The sequence below is a fragment of the Vanacampus margaritifer genome, chromosome 5 (genome assembly GCF_051991255.1).
Source record: "Vanacampus margaritifer isolate UIUO_Vmar chromosome 5, RoL_Vmar_1.0, whole genome shotgun sequence".
Lineage (NCBI taxonomy): Eukaryota > Metazoa > Chordata > Actinopteri > Syngnathiformes > Syngnathidae > Vanacampus > Vanacampus margaritifer.
The window spans coordinates 21,853,840-21,870,273 of NC_135436.1; the positions used below are offsets into that span (position 1 = coordinate 21,853,840).

The following is a 16,434-nucleotide window of genomic DNA, read 5'->3' on the forward strand; positions in this document are numbered from 1 at the left end:
TTTTTTTTTATCTGCTGGTGTGATTTGAAGACATACTAACAACTGGGTTCTTTGTGCCCATAATTCTGCGAGCTGAAAGTACATCGTGGCTACTTGATAATGAAACGCTGTCTGCCGATGTCTGAGCGTTGAAAAGAAAAAGAGAAACGTGCAACTTGACTGTGACGGTTACAGCGTGTTATTTTGTCAAAATACTTTGCTGGCATTTGTTTGTGGTCGTGTTTAGTTGGCATCTTCACTTTCACTTTTTTTTTTTATAGTGAATAATAAAAAGGACACACACAAAGGAGAATCCTTTTCTAGGTTTTTATTGTGCTACAAAGTCTGGCATTATCGTCATCCACTTTTTTTGCAGAGAAAATGGACACTACAGCAACTTCAGGGTACACATGCTTATAATGGACTATTATTATAAAAACAAGGCTATATTTTACACTGAATCTACCTCATTGTACTAAATGAATACATGCAACCTTAACAGGGAGAAATGGGAAAGCTACGCGCTACCACTGTTTCCTGGAAGAAACATTTATACTTTCTAAAGAGTGTATGATTGCGGTTTGTATTAATTACAGGAAGACGTGCTGTCGCCCAATCAATACTTCCAGTTGTACAGGACCATTACTGGCATGGAAATGACCACAACGGGGCAAATCTCGAGTCACTTGAAAGCACCTCATCAAATCAAGGAATTGCTATTTTTGATCAGTAGGTGGGACCGTGATTCGGGGGATTATACAACAAAATGACGAATCCAAACGTTTCTTTTTATGGATTATGATGGAGAAAAGTGATGGGAAGAGTTGTTTTTCTCCAGCTCTTCTATGAGTCAATATCACCATAAGGTGCCTCTGAGATGTCACCATTTCAGCAAACAAAATGAGATTTTCCACGAAAGCTTCATTTTCGGTGTATTATATCGATGGCATGCTACAATAAATGCTTCCAGACAATGTACATGCAAATAGCACAATGCGAGCTTGCTTGCATTTTTGGCTAATGTTAGCATAAATGACCTTCACTGAGGCTACATTCATAATTCCCATTTTTTGCCTGTAAGTAACATTTATCTTTTTTTTTTTTTTAAAATATTAACTCATTCACTGCCATTGACGGCTATAAACGTCAAAAATTCATTTGAACTATTTCTATTAGTTTAACATTGTTTTTCCACTTTTGTTAACAAGAACTAGAATTGTTTTAATTGTACATTTAGAACCGATATAACATTTGTGATTAATCGTGAGTTAGCGATTGAGGTCAAGCAATTAATTAATATTAAAAATTGTAATCACCTGACGCGATTTAAAAAAACAAAAGAAAAAATTATTAAAAATTTAAAATTTGTAATTGTAATTAATCGCATAACTTCAGTAGTTAACTCACGATTAATCACAAATGTTATATCTGTTTTAAATGTACAATAAAAAAATTCTAGGTTTTCATACACCAGTTGACAAAAGTGGGGAAAAAATGTTAAACTAATAGAAATAGTTCAAATGAATTTTTGACGTCTATAGCCGTCATTGGCAGTGAACGAGTTAATGTGAATGTGAACAATTTTGTTCGTATGTGGATATAAATTGTAAGTGTAATCTGGACGCTCAATTTGAGCTCATCCGAATTATACGTCATCAAACATTAAAGACTGATATATAAATTACATTGCAAGTTTATGAAAGGTCCTGAAATCAATTCATATTACACTGTGACAGAGTGGACATTTGACTGCAGTCATAGTGTGAAAATTAAGGAACAGTGAATATTACTCTACAATAGCTACTGATTCAGCCTCTATTGCAGAATGACAACATGCCAGTAGCTTTTGTATGTCACCGTAAACGGCAGTGGGTTTCTTAAAAGGCCAATTACGCCATAATGACAGGGTGGACAACAGACTTTTTTTCTTTTTTAATCAAATCAACATTTAATTTTTTTTTTTATTTCAGTATCATACCCTGGCTTGCTGTACAATCCTGGTCCTCGAGGGACCAAAACCTGGTCTTGCAGGTTTGAGATGTTTCCACACTCCGACACATCTGATGCATATAATCTGCTCATCAGCAAGTTCTGCAGAAGCCTGTTTAACGGTCCTGATCTTTAGAAACAAGTGTGCTGGAGGACGGAAGCATCTCAAACCTGCAAGACCAGGCCTGAGGAAACCTAATTTAACCACTTACTATAAGAATACAGCAGAGCAGTATGTGGTAAATGACAAAATCACACACGTCCAATTGAAAAAAACAAAAAAAAGTAGAAAATGCGGGAAACACATTTTAAGAGATTGGCATGTGCGCAAATGTTGGCTACTTTATAAGATCTCAGTGTTTCATTATTGTGCCCCATTTTCATGAGTGATTCTGACGATTACACAAAAGGCACTTTATAGTGATATTTATCCCATAACAATCTTGTACTTGTTTTACCTTATGAACTTTACAAACAATTTTAAACATTTCAAGAGAAGATGATTTGATGGAGGAAATTACCCTTGACAAATGGAGTGCTGTAAAACAGCTGATAATGGTGATGACTGTGTAAACACTGTTCGAAGAACAACTTCACCCGAACACCTTTCAGAGGATGCTGACCCGCTCGGTGAGACCTTTCATGTCCATTTCGTCCCTGCCATCGTCGTCGTCCGAGGCGGGTGCGGGGAGCGGGGCCACGAGGTGGGCGGGGTACGTCAGAGTGTACTGGTGAGCGAAGGATTGCCAGCGGCTGTCGTCGCTCTCGTGGGTGATGTAACGCTCGCCCAGCTTGGTCTCCAGCTCGCGCAGGTCAAGCCATGTTTGATAGTCCTGAGAGGGAAGAGAAAACTGCAATAAAGTTGCGCTGGAATTTGATCAAAAGTTGAGAAGGGCTTTTAGTGCGTCATTAAGCAAGTACTTTAGAGGCCTTCTGAGTGAGGGTGTGTCGGTGAGAACTCAAATGACCCAAGACTGTTTTCCTCAGTAATCATCACTTGATGTTCATCCAAGTCATTATCACATTTTTTAGCTTTTAAAATATGGATGTTTTTGCAATAATAATCATTCAAACTCAGCTGGGATAGGCTCTAGCTCACCCGTAATCCTAACGAGGAAATGCACTTTAGAAAATAGATAGGGAAAAAAAAGAAAAGAAAATGGATAGATGACTGTTGCAATGTTGGATGGATGGATAAATAGATATGCACTGAAAAGAAGTTGCTAACTTACGTCGCGTGAGAGCACTAGCTAACAGCTAGCTGGATGGATAAATAAATAGATAGATAGATAGATAGATAGATAGATATGCACTGAAAAGAAGTTGCTAACTTGCAACCTCACCCTGTGAGAGTGCTAGCTAACAGCTAGATAGATAGATGGATAGATAGATAGATAGATAGATAGATAGATAGATAGATAGATAGATAGATAGATAGATAGATAGATAGATAGATAGATAGATAGATAGATAGATAGATAGATAGATAGATAGATAGATAGATAGATAGATAGATAGATATGCACTGAAAAGAAGTTGCTAATTTGCAACCTCACCCTGTGAGAGCGCTAGCTAACAGCTAGATAGATGGATGGATGGATGGATGATAGATAGATAGATAGATAGATAGATAGATAGATAGATAGATATGCACTGAAAAGAAGTTGCTAACTTGCAACCTCACCCTGTGAGAGCGCTAGCTAACAGCTAGATAGATGGATGGATGGATGATAGATAGATAGATAGATAGATAGATAGATAGATAGATAGATAGATAGATAGATAGATAGATAGATAGATAGATAGATAGATAGATAGATATGCACTGAAAATAAGTTGCTAACTTGCACCGTCACCCTGTGAGAGCGCTAGCTAACAGCTAGATAGATGGATGGATGGATGGATGGATGATAGATAGATAGATAGATAGATAGATAGATAGATAGATATGCACTGAAAATAAGTTGCTAACTTGCAACGTCACGCTGTGAGAGCGCTAGCTAACAGCTAGCTGGATAAGATAGATAGATGGATAAGAGAGAGAGAGTGGCCAAAAAGGAGATAAAAATTTCGCTAACAATACAGCTAGTTTGAAAGGAGTGTCAATAGCAGCCTTGGGCGTTTCCATGTGTTACCTGTAAGTAAGTATGGCTGAGACTCTTATCAACGCTGTAGCGCTTCCTCATCTTAACTTGCAGCAGGTTGTTGATCAAGTCAATAGCTGGAAACCAAAGGCATCATATAAATAAAGCGCACACAACAACAACAACAACAACTCCGCCCTCTGCAGCTATGTCTACCGTCGCAGGAGATCTGTTTCCAGGGGTTGGAAGGGTACATGAAGGCAGCGTTGTGTATCTGGTCATTGATATCTTCATCCTCGTTAAAAGGGAACGTCCCGCTGAGGCTGACGTACATGATGACGCCAACGGACCACATGTCCAGCGAGCGGTTGTAGCCCTGGTTCAGTAGGACCTCCGGGGCGAGGTAGGCTGGCGTGCCGACCACCGAGCGACGGAACGACTTCTCCCCGATGATTCGGGCAAAGCCGAAATCACACAGTTTAACCTGGGAGGAGAAATAGGGCGTGTGTATGAGATGCACATTAATTGAAACTTCATGTATTGGACATTAATGAATAGCGATGTAGCCATAATGATGATAATGATATGAAAATTGCCGGGATAACATCGTTGTCATGTCACAATATTAAAAGCAGCAGTTGTATTCAAGTTGTGAAGTTCTAGCACCCTCTAGTGGTTAGTTATTATTGCAGTTTAATTTTAATTAAAAAATTCAAGCAAATATTTTTCAACGTCTCCATCCAAAAACACAGCATTGTGATACTTTGCGTCACTGAGCCAATAGGGGCACATGACAATGACATGACAGTCATAATAATAATAATTTTGTTTGAAAAATCCTTTATGATGAATGTTTCTCCTGCTTGTTTTCCTACCTGGGGAAAAGGATCAGCAGAGGCAAGCAGCACATTCTCGGGTTTGAGATCGCAGTGTACGATGTTCTTAAAGTGCAGGTGTCGCAAGGCTGCAAGGATCTACACAAACACATACGGACAGCATGTACTGTACAATAGGTCGGGCTAAAGAAGCCACAGGAAGCACACTTTCAGACGCCATCGTGTTTGACACCGCGAGAGCAAAAACCACAAGCAGTACACACACAAGCACTAGTACACAAACATAAAGATATAAATCCCCTTCGTGCCGGCGCGCATGCACACCTGAGTGATGAGAAATTTGGTGAGCCTTTCGGGCAGTCGACCTTTCTCGCTGGAGAGGATCATCTCGAGCATGTCGCCGTGCAGCTTCTCCATGACAACGAACACCTTCTCCGGCGTCTCGAACATGCACTCCAGATTTACGATGCCCAAGTGGCGCAAACTCTGAAAGTGAGTTTCCAATTATGTTGTTAGGGAGGACAGTGATGAGATTCACATTCCACCTAAGAGGGAGAATATAAGTCTTTGCAAAGAGGACAGATAAGTGATTAAAACCAAGTGGAAGTTAACTGTCAAGCTTCATGTGATTGAAGTTGTTGGACTGATTATAAATAACTTTTTAATGGAGAGATGCCGGTCTTTGCTGCCCCCTTCTGGTTATAAATGCATTGCACGTTTATCCAGACTTAAAAAAAAATAATAATAATAATAATCACCTTATATCTAAAACAAAGACCAAAGTACCAGTTTTTGTGACTATGGTAAACATATTTTCCTTCTCAGAGCTGATACATTTGAGAATGAAACATGGATTATGTCTTTGTTTCCCTTAATTGGTTGATTAAAATGTATTCATTTTTTAAAGGAATTATTCTAGTTAACTAATTGATTTATTGCAAATAATACAATAAAAAAATATAGTATTTTTTTTATAGACATTTAACATGTATAATATTTATTTTATAATTCAATTAACTATCAATAATACAATTAACAATTAGTATTCATTCAAATAAACAATTTTACACATTTTGTATACACATTTGTTTTATTATACCTCCTTTACAAATGACCTGGCTCATTTGTCAAACGAGGCCCTTGAGCCCAGATTTTGCCCATCCCTGTAGCATACATTTCTAATAATGCCCTAAATGAGTCCCAAAAGGTTTTATGTTTTTCAAAATATAATACTCATAATAGGTGGACAGGAATAGTGATAAGAGTGCCAATAAAACTGACACAAGAAACAATGTATTGTGTGTTTTGAAGTAGGGATGTAATGAGATCAAAACGTCACGATATGATATTATCACGATATTAAGGTCACGATACGATAATTACCACGATGTTGTGGGAAGGTTGGCGATACAAAAAAGGTCCCAATATTGTAAAAAAAAAGAAGAAAAAAAAGTTCATACTAAAAAAAAAACACACACACACACAATATTGTGCTTTTGTATATTACAGCAATTAAAAATATTATAAATATTATAAATATTATATATATATATATATATATATATATATACACATACAGTATATATATTGAGGCACTTACTTGCTAATGCAAGCACACATCGACTGTTCACAAGCATATTACGTTCCCCTTCATCCGACCATTAGCGTGGATTTTAAACATAGAAGGGCCAAAACATGCCTTATGAAAATTAAACTGCACTAAAAATATGGTGGCAGTTTTAATATCGCGATATCACCATATTGCCGTTACATCCCTATTTCGGCGGTTTGTGTTTACCTGCAGAATGGCCACCTCGTTCCTGAGCTGGCTCTCCTGCTTAGTCGGGAAGCGGAGCTTATCAATAACTTTGACGGCCACATCCCTCCCAGTCTTCCGGTGCTTTCCTGATGGAGAAATTTTGAATTTTAGAACTGTACCGATTTCTGCTAACAAACCAACAGATAGGGTTGGAGATGCATTTAGTTGTTGTTGTTGTTTTATTTAAGACAATTGAGTATTTGAATGTTCATGTAAAGGGTCGTACCTCCATACACAACTCCAAATTGCCCAGAACCCAGAACTTCATCCGCAAATATCTGGTACACTGTTCCAATGTCCTGCAGGAAGGCACATTAAAAGCATTAACAACCATATATGTTATTATTCATATGAGTCTTTTCCCTTTTTTTCAAGGATAGTGAAAGTGTGGACACAAAATGACTCACCACATTCTCTTGGATTTGACTGTTAGACACAGAAATGCTCACAGAAGCTTGTCCTAAAGAGCGAATGATGAAAATAATAAAGAAATACTTTGTGATGGGTGAAATTTTGATAAAGCTCTTACAGTAATAGCACCGGGGTGTCCCAACATTCACAATACTCATCCTCTTTTCCATATCGTTCCAGGTGTTATTCAGACCGACGAGAGGCCAACTCTGCAATTTTGGTAAACATATGCTTCCTTTGCTCCTGGCTCGCCAATTGACATCGGAGCAGCATTGCAAAATTGCCACCTGGCAGATGTTTTTCTGTTCCCGATTGCAACCGAGTGCCAGTTTGAGAAGCTTAATAGCAGTCGCAATGAGCCAAAGCAAAGTCAAATTTACGTTATCCATGACGAGTTTCTCGAAACGGGATGTGCCCTTGGAGCGGTGTGGCGGCCATAAAGCTTCTCAAACTGGTACTGAACAGCTTTAGGGGAGAGAAAGACTTAATGCCAGGCCTACATAAACTGCAAAGCCCAAGTTGTCAAATGCTGACGGGCCACACAACTGAAAGAATTATACCTGAATTGAAACTGAAAAAAAAAAGATTGTTTTCTATAGTGCATGGGGTCAGCAACCAACGAGCCATTTGTGGACAAATAAATAACAAAAAATGTGTCTGGAGCCGCAAAATTACAAAAAAATCTGTCTGGAGCCATAAAACATTTGAACATCATGATGAACAAAACGGTGCGTTAGTGTTAGTCTAATATAATGAGGGCCCAAGTTCTAAAGATCATAACAGAAAAATATGCAGCGTCCAATACTTTGAGATTCATTTTCTTCTACCTTTTGTCTTCCGCTTTTGGAATTTTTTCTGCCTTTTCTTTTTTTTTTGCTATCAATTTTCTGATTTATTCATTTAGGCAATTTTATATTAATTTTCGGGTGTTCTTGTTTTGCTTTTGGACATTTTATAGTTGCATTTTAAACATTTTATTTTCTGCTTTTTTAAAAAATAATAATAATAATTCTGACTTTTTTGACAATTCCAAAGACATTTTATGGTAATTTTCGGGATTTCTTGGACATTTTATGGGTACTTTTTGAATGTTTTCTTTTCTGCATTGAATGCAACTCTGACCTTTTTGGCAATTTCATGAAATGTTATACTACATTTCCGCTTTTCCTCTTCCTATGTAGACATTTTATAGTTACTTTTTATATATGTTTAGGTAATTTTTTTAAACTTTTTAAAATTTATGTTTTGTCTTTCTTTTTCTGACAACTTAAATATTTGGACTATATTTATATACTATACTAATAAAAAATTTTTTTTTAACTAAATCATTAATTCATTTGAATAATATTTAATCTAGAAAAAATAAAAATAAATATGTAAAAAATATATATTAATTTCTACAATTTTTTGGGGATATCCACAGGGAGCCACAGGAGAGGGGAAAGAGCCACATGCAGGTTGCAGATCCGTGGTATAGTGAATTTTAGGACACCCATCTACGCATTCAGCCCGTCTATATTTGCCAATGTCAACAATGTTCTTGGCAAAACTCTCTCAGTGGTGTGACTCACTATGAGTGGTGTTTCCCTGCGCTGAGGGGGCATCCTGGAAGATTACCGGCATGAGGGCCTGACGGATGGCGCTCCCCCACGCCTTGGCCACCTCACGCCCGACGCCGCTGTTTGGCGCCACTTGGCTGGGGGACGGGGGGGACTGGGGGGGGACATGCTGGGGTGACAGGGGTGGAAGGGTGTTGGGGTCCTCCCCCACAAAGTAACACATGGTGCCCGTGATGATCTCGAAACAGTGCGGGTTGGTACCGGAAGGAACCAAGGTGAAGTTGCCGGCCGGTCGCACCTCCAGGATTTCTGATAGAGGGATCTCCTACAAGGAAAACGGATCCAGGATGAGAAAAAAATGCAATGCAATGAAATTGAGCAATCTGGACTTACCTTGTAGTATTTGTTTGAGGTGTTGTTCTGGAAAAGGATGATGCACTTACAGTCCAGACGCCAGTAGTGTCTCTTTCTCTGTTGGCGTAGGGCACGAAGAGGGCATGTAAGAGGGTGATTGAGAAGGTTTGACAGTTGATGTCCAAGAGGAAGAGAAGAAGAATGGCCAGGTGATAGGAAGGCTAAGAGGTGGAGAAATGAAGAGTGACAGTGGAAGAAGTAAGAAAAAAAAAAGACAAAAGATGGCACAGCAAGCATTAGTAATGTAGTAAGATAAGATAAAGTAAAAACTATGAGAATGAGAGTTCAGTGCAAAGCTCCGCCAAATTTCATAGACTACTGTCTGGATTTTGTTTTCAAAATTCATTAAAATTAGACTGATTATCATCCGGGCTGATTATCTGCGGCAATATTTGTCATTTTGACGAATATCAACATTTGCCTTTAAAAAAATAAAAATAAAAAAAATGTCTTCATTCTTGCAAAATCAAGAAAAAATGTGCAAAAACCCTATTTCATAATGTTTATTATCAAAAAGAAAATCCTGAAAATCCTTAATCTCAATCCCTACACAAATTCTATAGAATTAAATGGAAATGATTCCGTAATCCAAATAATTGTGTTGAAATTGGTTATGTGCTATTGGCATAATCTGTTAACAAACATAAAAGGAAAAAAAGCTTATAAACTTTGGCAGAGGGAAAAAGCGCTAGCGAGACTGAGAAGCTACAGGAAAGGACAAGACATGATTTAGCAATGACAAAGGTACCAGTGTGTCCTTATTGCTGTAGTGAACCATCCATCCCTCCTTGATAGCTGTGCTGGATCGACGGGTTGTTTGCCTCACTGACTGGACCACCCTCATGAGTGGAATGTAAACACTGGGAAGAAGCAAAGAATGCAGGTGTTAATTAGACTATAAAGTTAGTGTCTATGTGTGGCATGTTTGACGTTTTTTGTTTGAAAACCTCTGGTCTGCACTGACTCCATCCTGGCTGCTGTCGGGTGAAAAGGAGCCCGGGATGCTGCAAGCCTCGTCCGAGTCGTCCATAGATGACTTGTCGTAGTCGCTGGTGTAGTCCATGGGCACCTCGGGGTCAGCGCTGGGACTCAACATATCTGGGAAAAAAAATCAACGGGATTGAGTTCAACTTTTTTTTTTTAAATTTAAGTTATGTGTAATACAAATGGCGGCTTTTTACTTGAATGACTGCCATTTAGCATGCATGCATGCAGACTTACCGCTATTACTTCTGTTTTCTGAGAAGATAAAGAGATTAGTGAGTATGAGTTGCAGTCCAGTTTTGTTATGTTGATTATTCATTTGTACAAGCGTGCAAATGTGATTGTTTCATTAACTCAGGCAGGGTTAGCATTATGGCACAGCGACATGTTCACCTACCTCCGATGGTTTCGCCAAGACAGTCGTTGGGAACTTTGTATGCACAGCGTTTATGGCAATTGAACTTGCAGTCTGAGAATAACACATACAAAAAAAAAAAAAAAAATTGAGGCCATATAGATAGAGATGCAGGTATCAAATATTTTTAGAATTGATCAGATAATGGCTGGACGGCTGGATTAGTGAATTGATTATCCCAATCAGTTAAGTGGATTTTTTTTACATTTTGCATTATTAACTAATTTGCTCCCAAAAACGCATAAATATGTTCAATTTAAAATGGTGTGTCCCAAAGACGTATGTATACGTTTTGTGTTTGTTTTTTGTTTTTTTTAATGCTAGAGCCTACAGAAGGCTTTGATGCAGCCTCTCAACTGCAAAGAACGGTTGAAGAAATGGTAGCTATTACACAAACGGCAAATAAATGTACTCACAATAAAATTAGTCCATGTAGAAAAATTAGCACTGTAAACCCTAACTCGACAAATTATTTCAGCCCTAACTATAATGTGACCTGTGTATGTTTATTATTGTATCTTTACTCACCTTTACACTGCAGGCCCTGCCTGAAGAGCCCTCGAAGGAGTCTCTTGCAGTACTGGCACACCGTCGGACGTGTGTACGAGTGGATGGCGAACGTGTGGGGCACTTTCACTTTGCTCATCAGGATCTTGTCCAAATGTACGGGTCGGCCCGTGTAGAAGCGCCGGGCCTCACTCGGCGTCCGGGGCTATGGTCGAAAGAGAGGAAAGAAAGGGTTTGTGTGTGTGGATGTTTTTCTCTACAATAAATCAAAGTATAAAAATTCATCTCCCTCAGTTCTTAAGCCGTTTTGTCTATCACTTGAAAGATGAAGACTCTGAATCAGAGACAGGCACAAAGTTTTGTGGTGAAGGATCATAAGGGAATTTTAAAATAGACAGCTTGGCCCGGTCTTCCATAGATGAGGCCGTAATAATTCATTATCATAAAAAAAAAAAAAAAAACTTATACTGTAAATTAATGTAATGATGTGCAAATAATTGTTTAATGAAATAAAATGACTGTTCAACAAATCAACTGAGTTATGAGATAAATCAATTAAAAAGGTATATACAAATTTTGTAATCAATGCATTAAATTAATAGTCTAGAAAAATCGACTTCTAAATAGTTTGTCTATGTGGGCTCTGTTTCTCGCCAAATGTCAGAACAGTGGTGAATTTCATTTTATACTTGTCCGGGAATGTTTTCCCCTCTTCACAGATTTTTATTTTATATATTGGAGGTCAAACAGCATTTTAGAGGCAGACTATGCTTAACCTTTTCCAAGCATGTCAGTGCGCGTCCTGTAAAGGTTTAATAGTACCATTTGCGTGTGTGAGCGTACTAGGCCAGAGTCCTCGGTGCAAGTAGATGTCGTCCCAATGCTGTAAACGGACTCGCTGGTGGAGACCCGCAGAGACTGGCTGCTGTTCACGGAGGTGGTGGACAGGCGCCTTTTCCGACCTCGACAGTTGTTTGGAATGCTGAATGCACAGCGCTTGTGGTAATTCAGTCCACACCCTGCAGGGGGCATCAAAGCACAAAGAACCAGGTAACATTACAACAACTGCCGAGTGACCATGTGTGAGGATGACATCTTATGACATCATCTTGCGGGTTAAAAAAAATAAAAGTGCTCTCACCATCACACTTGAGCCCTTGTCTGACCAGTCCAAACAACATCTCTCCACAGTGATCGCAAAAGGCCGGGGCCCGATAGGAGTGCACGTTCAGAGCGTGGGGCCGAATCTGGAAATCTTCTGATGTGGCTGCCGCTATGAAAAAGAAAAAACATTTAAAGAAAAGTCTTAACCGATTAAATATTTTTGTTTCTTTACACTACTTACCAGAAAGCACCACCTCCACCAGATCTCCCTCCTGAACGTCACCTGCAGTTTTAACCAGCTGCAGGATGTTGTTGGTTGATGTGTCGTGCTTAAACAGCAGAATCTTATCGTACATACCATAGAAACCACATTCTGGGAACTGTAACATACAAAAAAGAAAAACAACGTTTATCATCAGTTAATTATCTTGTGTGGAAGAAAAAAAACATCGTCGTTTTTATCCCTTTTCAATATAACAGTCTCAACGATCTCACATCCAAGATGATGCTTATAGGGCAAGAAGAGGAATGTTGTTATTTTTCCTGTGTTGGAGTCAGTCAAGGTTCGACCATATAGTCAAAGGTCAGCAATGTACAGGAAGCATAACACGAGTCTACGCCTTGGATGGACACAATGATACACAAACACGCCTCCTCTTCATTTACCAACGCACACTGCGTTCCTTAAAACAGCATCACCCATCGTTTTCCTCTGGAAAACACACATACGCACTGATATAAACACACACAGTGGCCGCCTTCGTTTGCAAACAGACACTCTTACAGCACCATATCTGATTTACAAGTCTCTTTTGTACTAGTGCCAAGCTACACAGAGAGGGCACCACACCCCAGTGATGGCTACTGCTCTTAACCACACATAAAATCATGCACAGCGGCCTTCTTTTTTTTTTTTTTTTTATGCACACAGGATCATTAACCTATTTATAAAACCAGCCATAAAGGATGCTATAGGACAGGGATGTGATTTGACCAAAGTGAAATTATCTGAAAATTTAGCCGGGGGTCTGGGGGCCGCTGGCACCCAGCTAGGTCCATGTTTTCCGTGTTTTTAAGTACTTTCAATGCACTCACATGACAAAGAAATAGACAAAACAACAGCATAAATTTTCAATGTATATTGAACTATCCCATATAAAATGGCAGTTTTAGTCAACTCAAAATCAGTCACATTCAAAAACATTGGACTGCCTTTGCTTTTAAAAACTATCACTGAGAATATCATCATATCTAACTAATGTGATTACTAAGTTAACACATAAATAATGTTGAAGAGTTCAAATTTCATGAACAAATAATTGTATCATGACATAATGAAAAGTAACTCATATTAGAGCATACCACAAATGTCTTTGTTATAGCAGAAGATGTTATCTGTCGGAGTCATGTGCATACACAATGAAATACAAAAAAAAAAAAAAAAAAATAAAAAATCAGATTTTTTTTTTGGGGGGGGAGAGATAAAAAAAAGCGGAATTCCGCGAATTAGCGGAAAAATCACATCCCTGTGTAGGAGAAGGCAGATATAAAGGGTGATATTTCACAGAGATGATTTCATTTTAGCGGAATCAATTACATGCAAACTTAGCAGATCTGGGTAAACATGGTTTTCCTCAGAATAATTCAAATGGATTCATATACACGCACATCATTTATCATTAATTGTTTCTCAGTCAAAGCAAATCCCACTTATCTAGATAAGTAGCAGCGTTAGCAAATTTAAGAGCATACAGTGGCTTGACAGAATTTAAAAATATGCAGTATAATCAGCACCATGTGCTTCCAGAAAATGTCTGCCACACGCTTGGAGGTTTGTTTATCAGCTGTGGGTAGAAGTTGTCCAGGCGGTGCTGACAAAAATACAGTATCCTACCGATCTAACTTTTGAACCCACCAATATACAACATATTGAATCAGATATGCAGATTGTGGTGTTAGCATGTGTGCCAGACAGTTGCATTTTCTGTGTGAAGTTCGTATCTCCTTGTGCTCGTGTTCATTACTCCACTTTACTCCAACCTCACCCCGTGACCCTGAACAGGAGAATCAATAAAAAATCAATGGATGCAAAGTTTGTTTGTATTTGCATTATTAGCTTACCACAGCTGGCATAAGCTGCGGAACACAGTCTAACAAAAAAAATAAAAAACACAAACACAAACACACTAAATAATGTAAAAACGACATGCATCAGATCCTGACATTGACACACACAACTGAGAGCGGCTACTAAAATGTGTAACTACAATCACCTACAGCCCTTAGAACGGCCCAGACTTTCCCTAGACCTACAAAAAAAAAAACTTCAACTTATAAGCAGCACAGTGTTGTTTGATTCCCAGCTCCCTTCATGCTGCTACTATTAGCGCACTCATGCCCAAACTGCCAGAGAAAGCAAGCTGGCCTTGTCCCGTCCAGGACTTCCAAAACATACACGGTGTGCTAACCACAATGGCAGCAGTCATGTCTTAGCGGCCCACACATCTTTGGTGTTTGTCTGTGGAGAATATTATAGCGTCGCCTCTGAGAAAATGACTGCTTTCTTTTCTTTTTCTGACAGCTACCGAGCGGCTAGAGAGAGTGATGGGAAATGTACTTTTGACTCAAGTCATCACGGGGGAAAGGGATGTTGTTTGTATTGCAATTATATGAGCTAATGTTAGCGTGTACATTGTAAGGTGAGAGGTTAGCAGTCTTGTTGAGAGAGAGAGCGAGAGAGAGAGAGAGAGAGAGAGCGAGAGAGCGAGAGAGAGATAAGCAGTCCGCAGCAGGCTGTATAATCCTTGCATGTACAGTACATGGTGTCATGTAGAGTCCTTGTCCTGGAGACTGGGCTGTGTCTTTAGCCTGGATTTGGGTTACCAGGGATCAGGTTTCTCTACTATACCTGCAGTTCTTCGGGGCCAATAAGGCCATTATGCCTGAAATGAATTATGAACAAGGCCTTCTTTACCTCCACCCCCTCACATGTTTCCCCTTCATCAAGATCTCCTTCCCTTTTCTTTGGATCCTTTCAAGCAATCCCTAATCTTCTTTTTTTTTACGCTCATCCATCTAGCTGTGCATATTTATGGGCTGAAATGTAATAAGGGCAAGAAACTTAAGAGACACTGAAAGTGGAAGGGGTTGGGGGGGGGGGGGGCAGATGTTAACAATGATGCGGACTAGCTGCTTTGATAAGTTAGCCAGGAACTTCCTGTCTTGTAACCTAATGTCACGTTAAAGCTGGCCAGTGATAGTTATCATCACTAATGACTTGACTGACCTACTTTCTTCCAGTTGGACATCGTGTTTGTATCAGGGCAGACTGGACTTCTTTAAACTTTGTGCAAAAAACAAAACAAAAAAAAAACTTCAAACCCTTATTATTCCCATAGAACGACCTTAGTATCATGTAAAAATAATAAAAAATAAAAAATAAATAAAAGTTTTCTCGTGTAATTTCTAATTAAAAAAAAAATCAACAAAACTCCCAAGTTAAGCTAATTTTGACACCACCGCCATCATCATCATCATCATCATCGCTTGTCCTTAGATGAAAACACATACGTAAGTAAGTTCCATCAAAGTTCAGAATCCCGAGAAACCAACATGGTTAAGATGTCCCACCCAGGCCATCCAAAACATACAGTGCGCAGCGTTCTAACCGCAACTGCCGAAGCCATGTCTTAGCAAACCACGTCTTTGCTACTCATATTATAGAGTCGCCTAAAATTTGGACACCTCTTTTTTTCAAATACTGTACATTACACAGCATTTTTTCACAGTTACATTTAAAACCATTAAACCTGGTTGAATGGCTGAACAGTTGAAGCAAACTATACAACTTTAAAGATTATTAACTACCTCTTGCTTATGTCTGAATTTGTCATAAAAATCAACACAGCTCAAACATGTATGGGAAAAATTCCCTTTGTAGCAGGGATACAATATCTGGGGAGGGGAAAAAAACTGTTGCTGAGTGCCGCTGCCAATAACGTCATCAAGGGCAAACAGCCAGTCAGCCTTTATTAAAAACACACAAAAGCACGCTCAAAAAAAAAGAGAAAAAAAGTCATATATCTCTGTGTGTACAATGCACACACAAAAACGGCCTCTCTCGTCTGATGATGTCACGGAAGCAACATGTCAGTGTGACGTCATGGAGTGCAGCTATTGAGCTGCAAATTTTAAAATTCTGTCATATACTGTATACAAATCTAATGCCACATTTAATGTGTGACCCTTGACCTCAAACGCTTGGTCATATGATGCAGGTCACAGACGTGTTGTGGAAGTGAGTCATTCTATTTCCCCTAAAAGTGCAACCTGG

General features: G+C 39.0%; 1 protein-coding gene across 3 annotated transcripts in view; it reads right to left on the reverse strand.

Moving 5' to 3' along the window:
* Positions 1-292: 292 nt before the first annotated feature.
* Positions 293-16,434, reverse strand: part of prkd2 (protein kinase D2) — a 30,562-nt gene continuing 14,420 nt past the window's right edge. For 2 of the 3 annotated variants that reach the window (XM_077566395.1, XM_077566397.1), the window contains exons 2-19: positions 12,343-12,481; positions 12,139-12,270; positions 11,820-12,016; positions 11,019-11,202; positions 10,473-10,544; positions 10,313-10,330; positions 10,039-10,189; positions 9,840-9,951; positions 9,071-9,148; positions 8,690-9,002; positions 7,115-7,167; positions 6,934-7,006; positions 6,687-6,793; positions 5,213-5,374; positions 4,928-5,026; positions 4,269-4,536; positions 4,104-4,189; positions 293-2,801 (exon numbers count right to left, since the gene is read on the reverse strand). In XM_077566395.1, coding sequence (XP_077422521.1) covers positions 2,577-2,801; positions 4,104-4,189; positions 4,269-4,536; positions 4,928-5,026; positions 5,213-5,374; positions 6,687-6,793; positions 6,934-7,006; positions 7,115-7,167; positions 8,690-9,002; positions 9,071-9,148; positions 9,840-9,951; positions 10,039-10,189; positions 10,313-10,330; positions 10,473-10,544; positions 11,019-11,202; positions 11,820-12,016; positions 12,139-12,270; positions 12,343-12,481 — 2,469 coding nt within the window. In that variant the 3' untranslated portion in view covers positions 293-2,576. The remainder of the gene's footprint in view (positions 2,802-4,103; positions 4,190-4,268; positions 4,537-4,927; positions 5,027-5,212; positions 5,375-6,686; positions 6,794-6,933; positions 7,007-7,114; positions 7,168-8,689; positions 9,003-9,070; positions 9,149-9,839; positions 9,952-10,038; positions 10,190-10,312; positions 10,331-10,472; positions 10,545-11,018; positions 11,203-11,819; positions 12,017-12,138; positions 12,271-12,342; positions 12,482-16,434) is intronic. The other variant, XM_077566396.1, reaches the window with a different exon arrangement.